Source organism: Microtus oregoni, unplaced genomic scaffold, assembly GCF_018167655.1.
Source record: "Microtus oregoni isolate MIOR12 unplaced genomic scaffold, Mior012 000064F_ref0000363, whole genome shotgun sequence".
Taxonomy (NCBI): Eukaryota; Metazoa; Chordata; class Mammalia; order Rodentia; family Cricetidae; genus Microtus; species Microtus oregoni.
Window position 1 is genome coordinate 4,178,367 of NW_024543874.1, and position 20,113 is coordinate 4,198,479.

At 47.6% G+C, this 20,113-nt stretch overlaps 2 protein-coding genes across 2 annotated transcripts; both read left to right on the forward strand.

Annotated features, from left to right (window-relative positions):
• The first annotated feature begins 1,248 nt into the window (after nucleotides 1-1,248).
• Nucleotides 1,249-6,067, forward strand: LOC121440031 (GTPase IMAP family member 7-like). Its single transcript, XM_041640737.1, has 2 exons — nucleotides 1,249-1,327; nucleotides 4,459-6,067. The coding sequence occupies exon 2, from the start codon at nucleotides 4,491-4,493 to the stop codon at nucleotides 5,364-5,366; it is 876 nt and encodes a 291-aa protein (XP_041496671.1). The 5' UTR covers nucleotides 1,249-1,327; nucleotides 4,459-4,490; the 3' UTR covers nucleotides 5,367-6,067.
• An 8,260-nt stretch (nucleotides 6,068-14,327) lies between these two features.
• Nucleotides 14,328-18,428, forward strand: LOC121439969 (GTPase IMAP family member 1-like). The gene is made up of 4 exons (XM_041640638.1): nucleotides 14,328-14,421; nucleotides 15,376-15,504; nucleotides 16,267-16,356; nucleotides 17,402-18,428. Exons 3-4 carry the CDS (start codon nucleotides 16,314-16,316, stop codon nucleotides 18,277-18,279), a joined length of 921 nt encoding a protein of 306 aa, XP_041496572.1. The 5' UTR covers nucleotides 14,328-14,421; nucleotides 15,376-15,504; nucleotides 16,267-16,313; the 3' UTR covers nucleotides 18,280-18,428.
• Nucleotides 18,429-20,113: the final 1,685 nt, after the last annotated feature.

Sequence of the window (20,113 nt, forward strand, 5' to 3'; positions counted from 1 at the left end):
CATTCAAGGTTGTGCAGGCCACAATACTCACTGGAAAAAGCAAACTTTTCTGAGGGATTGATGGAAAATTTTTCAGAGAGCCTCAGGAATGCAGGTTTCTCCACATGATGGGATGGGCTTTTTCAGTGAGGCAACTGCCTTTGAGTCATCTATACTCCTGTAGGTCAGTCCTTGCCCATCTTCCTGTAAGGGACCCTGATAAACTTACTGCTTCACTAAGAGTTGTGAACACAACTAAGAGCTGTGATTGGAATTCTTCCTGTGATCTGTCATTGGTGCCCTATCTGGGGTGAATAAAGCTTTTGTTCCTATCCAGGAACAGCCACACGCACAGCCTTCTGGCTGTTCTACTTCTGGGTACACACCTACCATAAATAAACAAGGATAGCAAGCGTAGAGATTTATATAACCCACAAACAGAGCCAGCTTCTCAAAAGACTAGAATAATTACACTGCAGGATGAAATCACTGGCATCACCTGGACCGCCGTAAGTACCACAACCTGAGTAAAAGTTAAGCCTGGACCCTCCCCCAAACTGAGCCCTCAGCTCAGATGAGATGGTTAGATAGAACTTTCTGGAGCTCCTAGGATGAGTACACATCCTAACACATGTAACAGACAGTTACATGGAGATACGTAGGTGCACAATGGACTGATGATGGCTTCTAGGGCCAACACTTTAGGTCACTGAAGTAAATAGAAGACACCGGGTTGTGTTTAGTGCCAAGAAGACCCAGAGAGTCAGTTCAGTTGGAGCTTAGGAGCTTAGGTGAAACTCTGGCCCTGTCTCAAAGGGCACTAAAGGAAGTGCCTTTCTGTCTCCATGCTGACCAATCATTGATTAGGAGCTACCCGAGCATGAAGGATGACCTTTCAGGAGGTTACTGCTCAGGTCAGAGTGAACCTCAAGTGTGGCTAGAGCTGGTGGGCACTCATGGGAGCCCTGGCAGTTGTTAGCAGTCCTCTCGGTTTGGAGATCAGGGTCACACTTCTGCAAAGAGCAGCATGCAGTCCTGTAGCAGATGATAAAGTGTCCTAGGCTGCATGAGGACCCCTGAACGGGGTCTTCAGAGCCAACGCCACCAACATAATCACTGTCTGTGACTCGATCTCACAGCAAGTCCGAAAGGAAGAGATTCACCTAGCCCTAAGCTGAAGGTTCAACCGCAGCACAGAGCCGTTTCCTCTGTTCTTCAGACTGAAACCTGTTGCCCTGGCCCCACCCCTCCAGCTTCTACGCTCAGGGTTTGCAGGACTGCAGCAGGAGTGGCCGTGCAGCCAGCTTCCTCGAGGACGTGTGGGAACTCAACGGTCCTGCAGGAGAAGGTGAGCCATGGGATGGAGGACACAGAGCCCGTGGGACAGGGGCTGGGTGTGATGGCCATGGTGCAGCCCAGGCACTCAGTGCATGAGGTTGAGAGGTCCTGGAAGGATGCTGAGACTGCCTAGTATGTGGTTCATCATCTCATGACTAACAAGAAAGACTTGCTTGATAGGAGGTTTCTACCCATGTCATTAGCTGCGGTTGTCTGAAAACCCATCACTTTTCCTTAAGATGTCACTGCTGCCTCTGAGGCAGATCCTCAGAACTAGGAGGCAGGTCACCAAGTGTGAATGTGCCCTAACTCCCTTCAATTGCCCACATCAAATCTCAGTGCACCAATGACTGACAGAGGGACATCAAAGTGGGTAATATTGAAATCCTGTTGCTGACTCCACGTCTGGGTCCACCTTGTGCTTCTCAGGAAAGAGGCCATGATCCTGAAAGTATGGGGGCTGGGGTGGAGGATGTGAGCTCTAGATCAGGACAGGCTGTGCTGAAGGACCCGTGTGCCTGTAGTTCCGACTGAGCCTCTGAGCTGCAGTGTTTGCGGTCTGGGTCCTCTTTCATGGTGCTGGGGAATCCAACAAAGGGCCATGCACATGCTGTGCCAATGCTGTGCCGCTGAGCTATGGTTTCTGCCCTTCACGAATTTTATTCATACAAATAGCCTTACACAGCAAGTGCCTCAATCTCGAGTGGTGGTCACACTCAGCACTGCAGGCGACTTTTACAGAACTTGCCCCGTGGAGCCCAGAGCCAGCCTGATGGGTTGGTTGCACAGTCCCTTTACAAGTGGAGGGAACTGCATCTCAAAGGGTTTAGGGATTCTCAAGAGTGGTCTAGGCCCTGCTCTCTCTCTGTAGTCTTCTAGGGACTTTCTCTGTTCACTTCTGAGCTTCAGGTTATCGGGGTATTCCTAGAAGCACTTTAGAAAGTTTTGAGATGAGTGTTTCTGTCTCCCAAGTTTGGCTTGTTAATATGAAAAAAAAGCCTGAGAGATGGGTGGCCCTCACTTGGTTAGACTTGTGCACAGCTCCACTTCCTAGAGGGAGGGCTGTTCTCACCCTTCTTGTTCCTGGTAGCATATCTGGTGTGATGGCCACCAGCCTTTAGAATCATGACCTGAGGATGACCCAGGAAGCAATGACTTAGAGCCTGGTTATGAGGGAGTTTGATGGAGTCAGAGGGTCTTGGCCTTCAGTGCCTGCCATGGACAGTGTGAGTATGGGGCACTAGGGCAGGTGTTGGGCATGTTGGAACAACAGTTTTCTTACCTATAGAACCAGGAAAGAAATCGATTCCCATCCAGACTCCCACAAAGTGCGCACATGGGTGGAAGCAGTGCATAGTGAACTGTACTTGGAGAATGCATACACACCCATAACTCTTTACTAGAGAGAATACTACACACGCACAGAGAAGATGAGGTGCCCATTTCCCCACCTCCGGGTCCTGGGCAGTTGCTCTGTGACGTCCCATGGGACAGAGCACGTCCTCGGTGTGCGTGTGAGTTAGTCCACCAGTCTCCTGGTCAGGGCAAATGGGATCATTCTTTGCTTTGCCTTTTATAGCTATCACTCCCACGAGCGAGGTTCTGCACACTTCTGTCTGTATTGTTCTCAGCGTGTCCTTGGGTACATCCTCAGATTTGATATTGTGGTACCCTGGGCAAATCCTTCAGTGATGGCCTTTCACAGAGCTGTGTAGCTTGGCTTTCCCATCTGCTGTCTGACAGTTTCTGCCCTCCCCACACTGTACCAATGGAATGTGCTGCTGTACGTCCAGACTTCTGCTAAATGTAGGGATGAGAAATATACCCAGGACTTACCCCTTGTCTAGGGACCTTCCACTAAGTCGTGGACCTTAGATACCAAGATCAGATCTTTTGATGGGCTTGCTTTTACTGCTCTGGCTTAGCAGGCAGAATCAGGAAAGACATCCAGGTATCCTGCCAGCCTCTTGTCTTACCATCTACACTCTTTGATGTGCATGTGTGTTTAATTCTTTGAGAATTTCATATCTGAGTACTGTATTTGTATAATTTCTAGTGCTCAGGGTTGACTTTAACTTTTTCACTTTTCAATGATATCGTTATTCATTATATTTGTAAATCACTTAGGCATTTGTTCAATGATACTTTTTATATGCTGGTCCATAAACCTGCAAGGAACAGAATGCTGGGTACAGCCTAATATTTGATAGAGTATTTTATCTGCAGTTTTCCAGTGGATAGTGGAACTGTCTCTCTGTTTCTCGTTCTCTTTGTTTGAGTTGTGTAATTCTTCAAATACTTAGGGAAAGTGAGGTGGAAACAACTGGACTTTAGTAGAAAATATTTTCCCCACTAACTTGCTAGCTTGGGGACTCAGTGGATGAGACAGAGACAAAGAGAGAGAAGGATAAACATATGGGAAGCTTGCGTCATTTCTTACAGTGTCCTACAGTGTGAACTTGGCTGTGGGTTATGGCAATAACTTCCTCTTCTTAAGCCCAGGCAAAGCCCCACTTTGTCATAATGTGTCATGTTTATAAATTCCACGGGATTCTAGCTTGCTAATATTCTATTAGGATTTGGCAACGATAATTGTATGTGAGATTTACTTGCATTGTCCCTCAATCATTGTCAGCTTTGGCCTGTGAGTTTCCTTTGCCTCCTGGAAAGCATGTGGGAAGCTCTTTCCTTCCCTGGGTTCTGGAGAGTAGAATAGCATTGGAATTCTCCAGTCACCCAAGGCTTAATATTGCTAATAAAATTGTTCTGAGACACTATGGGAAGCTGAGCATTTTGATGGGGCAGGCTAAGAAGTAATTTGCAATATCTTTCATGGTTCCCTGAACTCTCTCACTGTCTGCATCCACGTGGTTCAGACCTGAAAGGGCATATTTCTGCACAGTTACACTTGTGATTTAAAATCCGGACATTAGCATCTCTGTTTTCTCTTTAGAGTGGGATGGTCACCTACAGTCCCGAGCTAGTCAACTCCAAACACTTTGTGTTGCTAACCCCACAGGTATCTGCTATTGCCCCTGAGTATGAGAACCTTTGCTAGATGGGAAAGATCGAAAGGTCGGAAGGGTCAGTGTGGCTTCCAGTTTATCTAAACCACTTTATTCCCTTTGACATGTGCTCAAGACCCCTGGAGTCCAGAACCTTCTGAGAAGATCATGGCTGAGCCCAGTGACAACTCTCTGAGAATGGTTCTGGTAGGGAAGACAGAGAGTGGGAAAAGTGCCACAGCAAACACTATCCTGGGGCAAAGAAAATTTGATTCTAGAATTGCACCCCATGCTGTCACTAAGACCTGTCAGAAAGCATCCCGCAAGTGGAAGGAGAGAGAACTCCTGATTGTTGACACCCCAGGGCTCTTTGACACCAAGGTCAAGCTGGAAACCACCTGCATTGAAATCAGCAAGTGTGTTCTCAAGTCCTGCCCTGGGCCTCACGCCATCATCCTGGTACTGCAGCTGGGTCGCTACACGGAGGAAGAGCAAGAAACTGTCATTAGGATCAAGGCTATCTTTGGGGAGGCAGCCATGAAGTACATGGTTGTCTTGTTCACCCGCAAAGACGAGCTGGAGGCCCAGAGCCTAAAGGACTTCCTAGAAAGTTCAGATGCAAACCTAAAAAGCATCATCAAGGAGTGTGGCAACCGCTGCATGGCTATCAACAACAGAGCAGGGAAGGCTGAGCAGGAAACGCAGGTGCAGGAGCTGGTGGAGCTGGTCGAAGCCATGGTGCAGAGCAATGGCGGCGTCTACTTCTCTGATGCCATCTACAAGGATGCAGAGCAAAGGCTGGAGAGCCGAGTAGCGCTCCTGAGGCAACTTTACACCGAGCAAAAACGGAATGAAGTTAGAATAGTAGAGGAAGAGTGCGCTCTTGGGAAACTCAGTGCTCAGGAAAAAGAGGAGGTGGTACAGGAAATTAGGGAAAAATACGACCAAAAGATAAGACAAGAAGCAGAGGATAGCATACTCAGCCAGATTGCTGAAGGAATTAAGAAAATTCTTTTGAAAGTGTGGCATATTTTTCGTAAGTAGTCTGTGTATTTTTTCATCCATTCTAAGCATTTCTTCATCTCTCTCCCTCCCATCCTCCCTGCTGTCCCATTCCTTCAGCTGACCCGTCCAGCAGGCCACGTAATTCATGGGCCTCGAGTTCGGGATCACCTGGGTAGGAATGGAGGGAAAGAGAAAGGGAACCAAGCGCGTATAAAGAATGACAGAGTCAGTCTGAGATGCGTCTAGGTTCCGTTTATTGCAGGCAGGGGTTTATTCTTATAGAGTGGTTTTGGTAGGGAGGGGTAGGGTTAGAGGGGAGCGGAAACTATCGCGCCCTAGGCCAGGGAGGAAGCAATATATCTCTTGAAACATCTAGTGGTTAGGCCATGTTTTGGGACACCTTGTGGTTAGGTCGTTCTGAGATCTGTATCACAGCTGTTTGTGCAGCAAGCTGTTTTTGCAGCAGGCTGTTTTTGCAGAGAGGATGAGGAAGATTGGCCAGTACTTTAGGTCGGGGGCTTCTTGGTCCCCAACATTCAGCCACCAGCAAACTTCCAAGATAGCAGAACCAGAAATTCACTGAGCCAGAGTGAAGACTCAGTGTCAGGCTCCCAGACCAGGTCGCACACTCTGCACTCAGCTCCCTATGCCTGCCCTGCCTTCCCCACTCTGATGGACTGAAATGCCTCTGTAGCCATGGCCCGAAATCCACACTGCTCCCTATGCCAGCCTGCCCTGCCTTCCCCACTCTGATGGACTGAAATGCCTCTGTAGCCATGACCCGAAATAAACACCACTCCTTTAAGTTGCTTCTGTGAGATGTTTATCACACTAACAGAAAAGCCAAAATATAGTCCTTTATCAGTTTGTAATTCTGATTTTATTGTTAAACGAGAGTCTATGGTGTTAGGACAGTACAGACACATTTGTTCTGGATTTCAGAATCAAATTCTTAACCACTATGACCACCACACATCACTGTCTCCCCTGGGAATCATCTCCATGCTTTCTTTTGTATCTCTTCGGACTCACTCACCCAGGGTTGGTTAATCTGAACTCCATAGAGTCTCTATCCCCACAGGAAATGAGTTACTGCCACACAGAGCATAGTTTGGGGTTGGTTCACAAGGATAAGGAGAGAGGAGAAAGCATCTCCCCACACTTGCTGTGAGAAACTGCCCTGGACCTCATGTCTGAGGGTCAATGCTCGAATGAATACTACATCCCACTTGACTAGAGGGTGTTAGGTGCCCACTGCCCTGTGAATTTGGGTTTTTGATCTTCCAGATGGGATGGCACAGTTGTGTCTAGAATTTTCTTTCAGTATTTACCCAGTTTCTGTGTCCTTTGTGAAGATTGATTAGAATATGAAAACAAGGCCATCAGTAATTGTTGATGAAACACAAGAATAGAATTACACGCTTTCCAAAGAAACAATTATCTCCCAAGTGTTTTTATTTTGGAGTGTTCTATTTGAGCCCTGCATCTTAAGTAGGTGGTGTGCAAGCCCAGGCTCTTAGTGTTAGGCATGCAGATTTCATCTCTTTTGCGTGATGCTGTGTATCCCAGAGTAACAGGCCCTGGGTCGTCTCAGCAGGACGGCCAGCAATGCCCACCATTTAGGGACTTGAGTCCCTGAAGCCTTGGTCAGTTTGGTTTCATTTTACTCAGCTGCTTTGAATTTTCTCGCAGTCCCTACCCGAGCTTTATTTTTGCATCGTTCATGGAAAATGTTTACTCAGGACCTTGAGGCCAGTGAGTGGCTGGGATTTTTGTTCCCTGCTCACACAGAAAAGAACAGTTCTCTGCCATCCATGACGACTTTGTAGCCACCATCTTATGGTTTTCTTCACACATCTAACCGGAAACAGTTACTTTTCACGTGTGGCCAACCACCTAACCGTAGAGTTCATCATACAATGTAATTGAACTCAGGAAGGATAAGAAGTCAAAACAGAAGGGGCTCCCATAGCATGTTTGGGGAGGAAGCGGTGGTTGTTGATGAGCTTCTGAATGGAGGAAAGAGCAGGCAAGAAGTCCCTGAGCATCCTCAGAGGTCTCAGCTAAGGCTCCTCTTCTCACTTGGACCACAATCACCTGTTTACATGCACTGAGGAGGTGGGTAAAGAAGCCGAGAAGTGGAGGAGGATCCCAGTAAGAGAATCAGAAACCAGTTTCTGTGAAGCATAGTGAGGGGAAGGGACATGACGAACCCTGAGGTGATTTTTTATTTTCTATAAGAAAAATGTCAGGACCTGTCCATGTCTGCCATCCGCCTGTAGATCTCGCTGCCCTTCAACTCCTTTGATGACCTGAGAGTGTCTTGCTGCCACTTCTCTTGGGCTATGCTCTGTTTCTTCCTAGAAACACATCTAATCCCTTTCCCTACTCACTGTTAATTCTTCAGCTTCACTTCAAACAATATTATCTCTTCTTACAAGTGTTTTTACTGCCACCACCATCAATGGAGCCCCTGTAACTCCCAGAGCACCCCAGAATTCTTCCTAATAGCATTCACCATGGTGAAGTCTCTTCAATGGTACGACTAACCGAGAAAGTCAGAGGGGGAGGTTGTGATAAGAAAGTCTTACTTTCTGAAAAGATGGCAGCAGAATCCCTCCAGGGTGGAGGAACAGTCAGAAAAGTACCATGGTTGAGATATCTAGACATGAAATGAAATCTATACTTTCCTAAAACAGGTTCAGATGCAAATAAGGTGATCAAAGAGAGAGGAACTGGGGATGGGAGAGATGGCTCAGCTGCTAAAAACACTTGATGTTCTTGTGAAGGCCCTAGGTTCAATTCCTAGCACCCACATGGCAGCTCACAACCATTTATAATTCGAGTTCTGGGGATCTGATGCCCTTTTCCGGCCTCCATGGGTACTGTATGTGTGTGGAGCACAAACATACAGGCAAAACACCAAACACATAGCAATAATAAACTGAATTTTTTAAAAATAGAGAATTGCTCTATACAAGATCACTTATTAATGTCATTGCCAAAAACTAAATAAACTAACAACCAACAGAATCTGGCAGAGTCTTAAATGATTGAGATGTCTTATGGGGGCAAACAAGATTCAATATTTGAAAAAATTTCCATATAATTTAAAGCATTCCAGAGCCATGAAGTAGTGCAGACTGACCACCTCTTTAGCTGCCAGACAGTAGTTAAAGAGGCTAAAACCCCGATAAACCGTTACCCTCCTACCTGTAGCAAAGTTTTCCATCTCAACCACAGTCGCCATCTTGTTTATTAAGAAACATTGATGCCATGCCATGGACACCAGGAAGATGATACGGAGGCCGCTGTCACAGCCACTATTAACGTTCTTCTAGATACTAGTTATAATACGCTAGCAGTGGAAGAACCTAGAAGTTTGTTTTCTAAATTCAAGAGGACAAGACAAGCTGTCCACCATTTGAGCCAAAAGTGCACCTCTACCAACCAACATCAAAATAACCACAGTGCAAGTGAGAAATTGTCAGAAAATGCAAAGGATGAGTATCAATAGACATTGTTCTGAGCAAATTGAAACGACTCACTACTTCCACATTGAGCAATCTGTATGAAAATCACAATGAAGATTTCACCTATCGTTAAAGATAAAACGGTGAGCAGAGGTTTGAGAGAAGCTACCATCAGCAAGAGCAGGGAGATGCCCTTTGCTAATGATTTTATTGTAGGCAGTGCAGCAGTGCTCACCACACTTGTCAGCCTGCGTCAGTTGTTAGCTGTTCTCCCTGAAGAAGTCAGTTTAGGCAACTGAGCCGCCTGTTCCTCCATGGAAAGTCACTCGAAAATCTGAGGACATGCAATACCTTTATTACATTCATGGTTTTCTGTATCAGGAGTTCTAGCAAAGCCCAGAATGTACAACTGAGTTCTGCTGGGGCTCAGCTAGAGTGGTCCAAACGACCACAGAGAGTAGAGACAGTTAAATAAGGGGACGTGTTTGAGCCTGTGGCTGTCACCTGTTTCTAGGTTCTCAGAGGTCCAGGTGGACGTTTCTGTCTTACCGTCCAGTTCCCAAATAATGGACAGCCATTCCCCAGATAATTGATTCAGACACTTAATATAAATTACAGCTGCTTGGCTGATAGCTCAAGCTTGTTACTAGCTAACTCTTGCACTTAAATTAGATATTTCATATCTATGCTTTGCCACGTGACTTATGACTTGTTACCTCATTTTCTACACACCCTGCTTCCTCCATGGCTGGCTGATGTCTCCTCTGACTCCACCCTTCTTCCCATCATTCTCCTGGTTTGGTTGTCTCACCTAGAATTCCTACCTGGCTATCAGCCAGTCAGTTCTTTATTAACCAATGAGAGTAATACATACTCATGTATGCAGAAGGATTATTCCACAGCACCGAGGTGCACTTGTGGAGACAGGAGTGGACTCTTCACACCTTCCCAAGGCGGCAGCACTCCTCTCCTGGTGAGTTTGCTTCCCCAAGACCAGCAGAGCATTGCAAAGTCAGAGGAGTCTAAAGGCAACGTTGGTCGGCTCTGTTCATTACCGGGCTAATAACAGGAAGAAGGCGGATTCTGTGTGAGCCCTGAGTTCACAGACGCACAGAGACATCATTTTAGAAGCCCACTGCATCGTCATAGCAGCTCTGCCATGTCCACTTGCTGAAGTAGGGGCTCTGAACATGCTCAGATGGGACTGTAAGAGGCACCACCTCGCATGTGCCTTTAAGGACTTGTCTGCAAGCCCTGCAGACAGAAGCCCTGACCCATCCATGGCTCCCACCAAACCTGCTCCATTCCCACTACACCGCAGTTCACACTAGAGGACCCCTTGTTCTGAACAGAACGCTTCCAACATAAGGCTACATAGCAAAACTCCAGACTGAGAAGACCTACATTGTAGTCTCAAGAAAGGAGGCCATCATGGCATTCCCCAGCCTTTGCAAAGCCCTAATAATTCCATCCAAACTTCTCTAAATCAGTCTCAAGCAACTCTAACAATATAGCAAGGGTTTCTATGAAGTGTAAGGAAATTATCAAGGGTTTCTATAAAGTGTAAGCAATTAAATGCCAGCCTAAGAGTTTACCACTTATCTCCATCGGATGAGCACTAAACTCGTAAGTTTGCCTGCAGTGGGTGATGGCTTAAATGCCTTCATCTTTTCTACTACACCTCTGCAAGCATCCAGAAAATAGACTCAATACAAGAGTGTGTTCTTATGAAGAACGACATCACATTAACTCACAAATAAAGACTTTTAAAACGTGTTTGAGTGTTTTGTCTTCATGTATATATGTGCACCACATGCAAGCCTGGTGCCCATGGAGGTCAGGGGTCAGGAAAGGGAAGAGGTCAGAATAGGGCAGAGAGCAGGAGAGGGTGGAGGTCAGAAGAGGGCAGAGGTCAGGAGAGGGTAGAGGTCAGAAGAGGGCATTGGATCCCTTGGAACTGAGTTATGAATAGTTAGTTTTGAAAGGTCTGAGCCATCATGTGTGTGCTGGGAAATGAACCCACTCCTCTGCAAGAGTAACAAGTGCTCTTAATTGATGAGCCATCTTTCCAGCCCCTAACTCACACATAAAAAGGACCACCGAATATGTGTTCATCCACTCCTGAGCATGCATTTAAAGAGGTTTGTGGTGAGGAGGAGATGGCTGTCTGTGCAGCGTGAGAATGGCACCCTGGAGCAGGACATGGCACTGTCCCTGCCCAAGCTTCATCCGTGAACTGATCCAAGGAAGTGGCCACTGTCTTTACCTCATGACCCTTGACCCTCAAGAAAAGGACAGTGACCTACACCCGACATCACAGATGGAAAACTCACAAGAGACACATCTTTGTGCTTCCTGTGCTGGCAGCACCCGCCTCTCAGTGATGTCACTGTGCTCTCACAACTGCCTCTGGGGGTGTTCTGCTCTGCACCTGTCTCTCCTGTGAAACTCTGACAGCCAGCAATAAGCTGTCCGTTCATAGAAAAACCGCTTTACTTCCCAACGTGCAAAGTCTCAGGATTCAAAGCAAATTTAGTCCAAATTGACATGAAGCAGACTCTTTGCAGAGGAAGCAGGGGGATGACTGTGTGCATTCTGCGTCCTCTTCCCATCACAGGCAACAGAGCCGCCTTCTCTGGAGAGCACCGCCAGCCGGGCTGCTGTGGCATTTCTTCTGGAAGAGTGGGTGGGGGGAGAGCAGCTTATAGCAACTGATCTTATTGTGAGAGTCTGGATATTTTCAGGGTGTGTTCAGATTAAACACCCTCTTAACTCATAATCCTCACAAAGTATGCCAAGTCTAAGCCTCCCCAAGGGGCAGCAGGCTAATGAAGCTTACAAGGGAGCCCTGGAAAACTTGTCAGCAGCATGCCTTTCCATCTCAGCTTGGGATTTTTAAAAATATTAAATCCATTTTTTCTTTTTGCTTTGCAATTTTTATCATATCTTTACCTGCGCCTCTTCCCTCCTACAGTATTCTGTATCATTTTGCTAAAAAGTTTGCATTAACAAGCCTGGAGGCCTGTGATGCAGGCCTGTGTTGCCAGTCAGCTGGAGAGGCCGAGGCAGGCAGATGGCAGGCTGAAGGCATGCCTCAGCTACAGAGCAAATTCAAGGCTGGGCTGGGCAACTCAGTGAGACATTGTCTTCAAATGAGAGGTAAAAAGAGGCCCAGAGGGGCTGGAGAGATGGCTCAGAGGTTAAGAGCACTGACTGCTCTTCTGGTGGTCCTGAGTTCAATTCCCAGTAACCACATGGTGGCTCACAAACATCCGTAATGAGAGCTGGTGCCCTCTTCTGGCCTGCGGGCATACATGGAGGCTGAACACTGTGTACATAATAAATAACTAACTAAATAACTAAATCTTTAAAAAAAAAAAAGAGGGCCAGAGATACATTTGTTTAATGCTACAGCCCTTGCCTAGCATGCATCCGCTAGGCCCAGGGTTCGATCCCCAGCACTGAAAATAAATATAACTGCCGCTCAAACGGTAGCTACCGGCCACATGAATGCATAGTTAATCATCTGAACTAAACTGTAGAGCATAGTCTCCTGTCACTCCAGTCACACAGCCAAACATCGGAGCCTCACGAGCCCTGGGAACACTGTTATCATCGCAGAATGCGCGATAAAGCAGAAATTCTTCACAAACAAGGGCTGTGCAAGAAACCACAAGACGGTTGTCAATAGTATCTTAATATGTCTGTGGTCTGAATCATTTCCCAGAATTGCTCTGCACCCCAGAATAAGATGAACTGTTGTGAATCAGAAGTTCACAGAGGCCCTGCTGAGTCATTTCCGCCCTGCTCTGGTCCTTCTTCCTCACTTCTCTCTTCTATGTATCGACTTCTATGGACACATGGCCAGGTGCTATAGGACACAGGGACAAGGTTCCTTCTAAGTGTGGTGTTACAGGGGCAAGACTGGAGAGGGTGGGCCAGGAAGAAGGTTCTTAGAGGAGGTTCCCACCCCTCTAGTGAGGATGAACCTAGGGCCTCACACGTTAGTAAGTATTATGCCACTGTGCTATATGCCCAGACCCCTTTTTAGTTTTTATTTTGAGGCAGGGCTGCCTAGGCTGCCCTTAAACTCACGATACTTCCTGCCTCAATCTCCCTAGAGTTGGACACGTCTGCATTTGTTGGGGACATCTTTAAAGCTATGCTGAGACACAGGCTCAAAGGGTGGAATAAGAGAAATATCAGCTTGTCCAACCTATAGGAACGGCCCAGAGACTGGCTTTCCCTCCAACCGGCCAGCTGGCAGTCCCCAGTGTCTGGCTATTGCCCGTGCCCAGAGGTTGCATCTGCTGAAGAGAGATGCCTCTAGGTTAAGCGTTTCCTCCAGGGGAAGTTTACATTTAATAACCAGATGATAGAGTTATAAAATCCAGTCCCCTCTTCTTCAGTCTCAAGATCAGTACAAACTGTAGAGTGCCTTGTGGAGTCACCATTTGTTGTGACTGTGTCTCAGTCTAACTTGTCCTTGGCCAATCTTGTTCTTTCCTTCCCTTCTCAGCCATAAATCTCAAGACAACTCCCTGGTGGCTCCTTTCATCACCGCTCTGTCTCCCACCTCAACAGCCCATAAGCCTTGGAACCCCATCTTTACACGTATGCACACATGTACACATGCACACACACACACACAAACATACATGCACACACAAGGATACATACACAAATACATGTATAGGAACAACATAGTTTGCAATACTAATATATCAAAAGAAAAAATCATGTAACTATTCCAATCACCATTAAAACACATTTAAAAATAGCTCACACCTCTGAATAAAAAGTGTTTACTTAGTGAAATAGGAATGAATGAAGTCTGCATGCATTGATTTAAAAATTAATCACTAATAGCCAATATCAGCCTCAGTGATATTAGGTATTCTATTTTTTAAATTTTTCTTTTTTGTTTACTTAAGTACTGGGCATAGAACCCAGGACCTTGGGTATTCTAGGTAAATGCTCTATCAATGAGTTACACCCCTAGTCTTTGGTGTTTTGTCTTGTTTTGAGATGAGTAGCCTTGGCTGTCCTGGAACTTGCTTTGTAGACCAGGCTGGCCTCGAAATTACAGAGATCCACCTGCTTCTGCCTCCCAAGTGTTGGGAGTAAGCCATGCACCACCACACCTGGTGAGTGTTCTTAAGTACCCTAGAATGCTCTTAAATTTGTCATCCTACTGTCTCAGCCTGGAAAATAATTTATAGTAAGAGAAATCCTTAAAGAGCAAAAGAGAACTGAAGATTAGCAGTAACCAAGTCTAGGACAGAGTGAGACCTTGGAGTCCTAAATCTTCCTTCCCTCCTTTGGCTATGGCAGCATGTTTGATGCTACTGACCCCACTGGACACAGACACCCTTGGTCACAGTGCTTGATTCTATAGGGAAATGCCAAGACCACAGCTGCATGGCAAATGTTTCTGTCTCTTTAAGCCGTCATCATCCGGCCTTTCTCTGGGTTTCCTGATCTCGGAGACCCAGGCCGCCCAGTGACTTCCTCTCTGCTCAGCACTGAGAGACCAAGAGACCTGTTTACTCATGGCTGAAGGGAAGGCAGGAGTTCTCTCGGGCTTCTCTTGGCCACTTTAAAATCTGTCACCAAGAAAGGTGAGCCTGAGCCTGTGAGCAGGGTGGAGAGGGGGCTGGGCTGTGAGACCAAAGTGTCTGCTGCCTACACACCTGCATTTTACAAAGCACTACGCAGGAGCATACCCTGCAAGCGCATACAGCGCAGGCAAGAGCCGGTGTCCAGACGCCTGAGGGGTGGTCTGGGTTTCAACTTGAGCAAGTTCAGAGGAAGTCTTAGGAGTACACAGATTTTTGATGGGCAGATCTTGTTTCTTCCCAAACTTCGTTCATACGGTATGAGAAACCTATTCTAGATCCCATTCCAGGAGCAAAGCGCGGTTTAGAAGATACCATTCCTCAAACTGCACATTCAACAAACGCAGAAGATGCTTCTATGTCTCTATAAACCATGCCTTCAAGGCCAGTCTTGATGTGCCAAGTCTGCACCCCTCTGAAGTCTCTTAATCTCACACCTGTATGCGTGTGCATGGGGAAGGGGCTCTAACACACCTCAGAGGAATGGAACTTGGTCATCAAGCCCTGTCCCCACCTGTCATTTAAACCTTTGCTTCCTGATTGAAGTTTGTCCCGCTCCAACTATAGGGACCTCACAGTTTTTTCATGTCTACAGTGAAGAGTTGGAGAAATAGCTCATTTTCAAATGCTGGGTGTGGATTAACCTCATGAGGAATGATCCACTTGTTCTAGCAAAACCACCGAGGATGGGTCCAAGAGATGCGATGTCCAGGGGAACACCTAAATATTTCCGAGAAACACCAAGGCAAGAAAGAAACTAGATAACTCCTGAGCTCTCTTAAGCATGTAGAACTGTTCTTGTTTTATATTCCCAGATAATAAAAACCATTTGTCACCCAAGATTTCATTCATTGTTTTTTTTTTTTTCCTTTGGCTTCCACTCTGAGCTCCGGGGAGTCCTGAGGGCCTGCCCTGGCCTCCCCTGAGTCCATGCACACGCTTCCTCATTTCTCCCAGGACAAGGTCTTCAAGCTCCTGCAGAAGTCTTGTTCGCTGCTCTCAGTCTTGTGGCTGCTTCTTCATTTCTGCATCATTTGTGGGAATTTGCTGATTCCCGCACCCAGAACAGAGACACAGAACCACACAGTGAGTTCTACTAAAGGCTTTGGGGAGAGGGAAGAGGTGTTAACCCAACCTATTCCCAAAGCCCCTCTAGGGAGACAGGGTGTTGAGTTATCATCTTCCTTTTTCGTGTGTGTGGTGCCCACAGGGGGGAGTGTGGGAGGAAACCCATCACCTAGAGTGGAGACAAAGAGACAGATTCTGAAATGATGAGAAATGCAGACAAGCACTCAGATGAGAATGTGGGAGCAGAGCTCTCACCAGAGAAAAGCCAGCGAGGGCTGGAGAGTCTGAATCTGGGGTCTGTGCAGTCACAGACTGAGGCCTGTTCACTGGAAATGAGGCTGGAGCAGCAGACTGAGGGGACACTGTGCTTTGTACTTAGGGACTCCTGGGACCAGGCACACGTGACCAGAGCATGCTTGGCTATATCAAATAACTGTGCAGTCAGAACATCTTTGGTGGAAGGGAAGTTGCTTAAAGAGAAGGGCTCAGAAACTCATAAGACAACTTCGTGGAGCTGGTTCTTCCATCCATCTTTACTGGGCTCAGGAGAGCAAGCTCAGGTTGTCAAGCTAGCACTGCAACCATCTTTCTGGTCCCCCCGGAAACTATTCTTCAAAAATCCAGATGCTCTTGATAAGAAGGAACAGCAGATTTTCCTGTGGTGGACAAAGGCACCCACCATGTCTCTGCTCACCTAGCCCCTAAGGCCTTGCTTTGAATTGCAGTGTCCCTGCTCTTTAGACTTAGCCTGACATTGTGGTTGGTTTTGCCCGTCTGCAGGAATGAGCGCATGAATGAGGAAATCGTGACTGAGAGTCCTGAGAAGCATGGGAGGAAGGAAGATGGCAAGAGACGAGGAAAGCACCTATGGTAACAGCTCTTCTCTCAATGCATCCCGGCTGGTGTGGGCACTAAGGGTAGGAAGTGGGTGGAGCTTCCTCAGATCTGGGAGCCCCTGGGATGAAACAGCAGGACCCATTTGACTGTGTCTCTGCCCCTGCCCCGCTGAGAGAAGCTCACAGCTTTGACCCCCCTCCCCCATCACTGGTTCCCACAGCATGAAGGAAGATCCTAAACCTACTCTGGTCTTCACAAAAATGACACAGAGGATAGGAAACCCAGGACTAGAGTAAGCCTCACTCACCAGGTCTCCAGTGTTAGAATAGAGGGCTAACTGCATATTTAGTATTTGGGGGGTCGGGGAGATGACTTGGGTAAAGGCACAAGCAGCCAGGACAGATGGGTTGACTTCAACCCTTGAGCCAACCGATGCAAGGATGGAACTGAGTCCTGAAACTCGACCTTTAGCCTCCACAGGACACAGTGATATGGGGTCCCCATAGATAAAATGTAACAAAATATTATCTAAAGCTGGGCTTTCTCTTTAAGGAGCCAGCTTAAGAGAGGAGAAAGAGGGAAGTGGGTGAACTCTCCTCTCTAACAGCCCAGGGAAAAGGCCCACATTGTCTCCACTTCCATAGGAGAGGTGTGCCCTAGCCTGAGCACTTCCTGCCCTTATACAAGCTAAGCACTTGGTGGGCTGCGATCCAACCTGTGCCTGGGGCTGAGGGGCTCCCCTGTGCTTGATGACCAGCATCTGTGGGGAAAACATTAGGGTCAAATCAGCATCAAGTCAGCCCTGTGTGTGCAGGACCAGAGATCCTGGTAGACCCAGGAGTTATAATGGACTCTTTCTGAAAGGCAGCGGGAGCACCTACAGGTGCAGAGAATACAAGGGCAGAGAGGAAAGACCGGGAGGAGCCTGAGCTCTGAGAGCCCAGAGCAGATGGGCGCACCAGCTTCCAAAGGGAGTAGGCACTGCGGTTCGTTCCCTTTCGGGCTGAAGTTTAGAACATAGGCAAGTCCCAGGGAAAAGCCGTGTCTCTGACTCAGTGTTGCCCTATCTGGTCCTCAGGCTTGGAGGAGGATTCACACGTCCCAAAGGGGCCCCCACTGAGGCTCATCCTGGTAGGTCGAACCGGAACCGGCAAGAGTGCCACTGGTAACACCATCCTGGGCCAGACGTGCTTCGTATCCAAGCTGCAGGCTGTGCCTGTTACCAGATCCTGCTCCTGGGCCAACAGGAAATGGGCCGGCTGGTATGTTGAGGTGGTGGACACCCCGGATGTTTTCAGCTCTGAGGTCAAACAGACCGACCCTGCGTGCATGGAGACAGCCCACTGCTTCCTACAGACGTCGCCCGGGCCGCACGCGCTGCTGCTGGTCACCCAGCTGGGTCGCTTCACCACTCAGGACAGCAAGGTGCTGGCCAGGGTGAAGCGGGTGTTTGGGGAGCAGATGATGGCACGGACTGTGGTGGTGTTCACTCGGAAGGAGGACCTGGCAGGAGAGTCTCTGCAGGATTACGTGCGATGTACAGACAATCGCGCGCTGCGGGAGCTGGTGGCTGAGTGCGGGGGCCGCGTGTGCGCTCTAAACAACCAAACCACTGCCCGCGAGCGCGAGGCACAAGCTGAGGAGCTGCTGGGCCTGGTCGCTGGCCTGGTGAGGGAGCACGGGGGCGCGTACTACTCCAATGAAGTGTATGATCTGGTGAGGCCCCTGTGGGGCTCTAACCCCGAGGACCAAGTCAGCAAGGTGGCAGAGATGGTGGCAAGACGCATGCACAGGCCCCTGCGCACCAGGCTGCTAACTGGGCTGTGGGACTGGCAGAAATCTTACAGGAAGAGCTGGAGACGGGGCGTGGCTATTTTCCTGGGTGTGGCCTTCCTGATCCACCTGCTGGTCTACAGAAAGGCGCCTCAGACCATTGGGGACCAGAATAGCAGATAATGCTGGTCTTAGAAGATGTTTTAACTAAGAAGAAAATATTTTAAAAAAGGAATACTTAGCCGGGCGGTGGTGGCACACACCTTTAATCCCAGCACTCGGGAGGCAGAGGCAGGCGGATCTCTGTGAGTTCGAGACCAGCCTGGTCTACGAGAGCTAGTTCCAGGACAGGCTCCAAACCCACAGAGAAACCCTGTCTCGAAAAACCAAAAAAAAAAAAAAAAGGAATACTTAGATCTCTGCTCAGAGCTCGCAGTACTGTGGGAAACAGTATCAGCTTTGCAAAGGCTTCGGAGGTGATGAGTCTCAACTTTAACTACATAATTCAGAGTTTAAAAAAAATAAAATTTGTCTAACTAAAGTTTTCCTTTAGACCTTTTCATCATCCCTGTGTGTCATTCTTCTCTTAAAACAACAAATACTCCTGGTAGCTTGTAAATGGGGACAAAATCACAATACAAAGAGAACAAACATTTTCCTTTCTTTTTAAAACGTATTCTTTGGTAATTTCATATAATAAATTTGGGTCATATCCTCTCACTTTCCCCAAGTCCTCCCAAGTCCCCACCACTTCCCTCCTCTCAGAATGCCATGGTTTTTTGTTTGTTTTATGTCTTAACAACAGCACAAAGCTGCATTTGTTGGCCAATACTCCTGAGCATGAGGCCTGCCCTGGGGTGTGGCTGATATACCCAGTGTCACTTCATTGAAGAGAATCCATTTTACTTCCCCCAGGAGTTATAATTTGTGACTAGTTTCTTGGTTGGAGGGGGCATTTATGTCTGGCTTGCACTTGCTCGGGTGCTGGGCATGCCGCCACAGCCTCTGTGATCACGTGTACACCTGCCCTGTTGTGTCTAGAAAGTTGTTTTCCTGAAGTCACCCAGAAGCTGAGGCTCTTAGGGTCCCCCTGTCCTCCCTTCCACAGAGATCTCTAACAAGATGGCGGCCAGGAGTTTCTTCCCTGTGCTCAAACCAAAGCCCAGGGTCTGGAAACTGGCTCCCTAAATAACAGTCACGAGGACAGAAGGGTCACTGCCTGCTTTCTAGAGAACACAGGCACGTGGCTTCTTTGGGCTTAGTTTGTTTCTCTGTGAAAACAGATATCGAGTTTGGAAGCTATCAAAATTTTTTCATTTTTTTTCTTTAAACAAAGGGATTATTTCACGATGGGCTTGATGGCACATGCCTGCCACTCAGGAGGCAGAGGCAGGAGGATCGGGTGTTCCTAGCTCAGGGCCCTGCGTTCAATTTCTAGTTGGGGGGAGGTGTTAATGTGTGAACTCTTGACAGGTTTCTGAGAGATTCTGGCTTTGTCTGGAGTTACAACTCCAGGATGGATCAGGGTCTGTTGATTTCTCCCCACTTCCCACCCTGCCCTAATAAACCAAACCAGGAGGGATCACGGTCTGTTGATTTCCTCCCCACCTCCCACCCTGCCCTAACAAACCGAACCAGGAGGGATCAGGGTCTGTTGATTTCCTCCCCACCTCCCACCCTGCCCTAACAAACCGAACCAGGAGGGATCAGGGTCTGTTGATTTCCTCCCCACCTCCCACCCTGCCCTAACAAACCGAACCGAATTCACTCCAGTGCTGTCTGCTAGGTTGAAATTGTGTGAAAATATAAAAGCCGAGGGGTGAATAAAAATCAAAATGGAATAAACTCTAACAGGAGCAGAACCATCCCTTAGAAGTTTTTCTCTTTTCCTTCCTTCCTTCTCTTTTCCTCTTTCTCTCTCTTTCTTTCTAAAAAAAAAAAAAAAAACAACGTAAGTCCTTAGACCCCTTTGTCCTTCCTATCCCCCTTTGCTTTGAGATGTTTATCTTTTTAAATC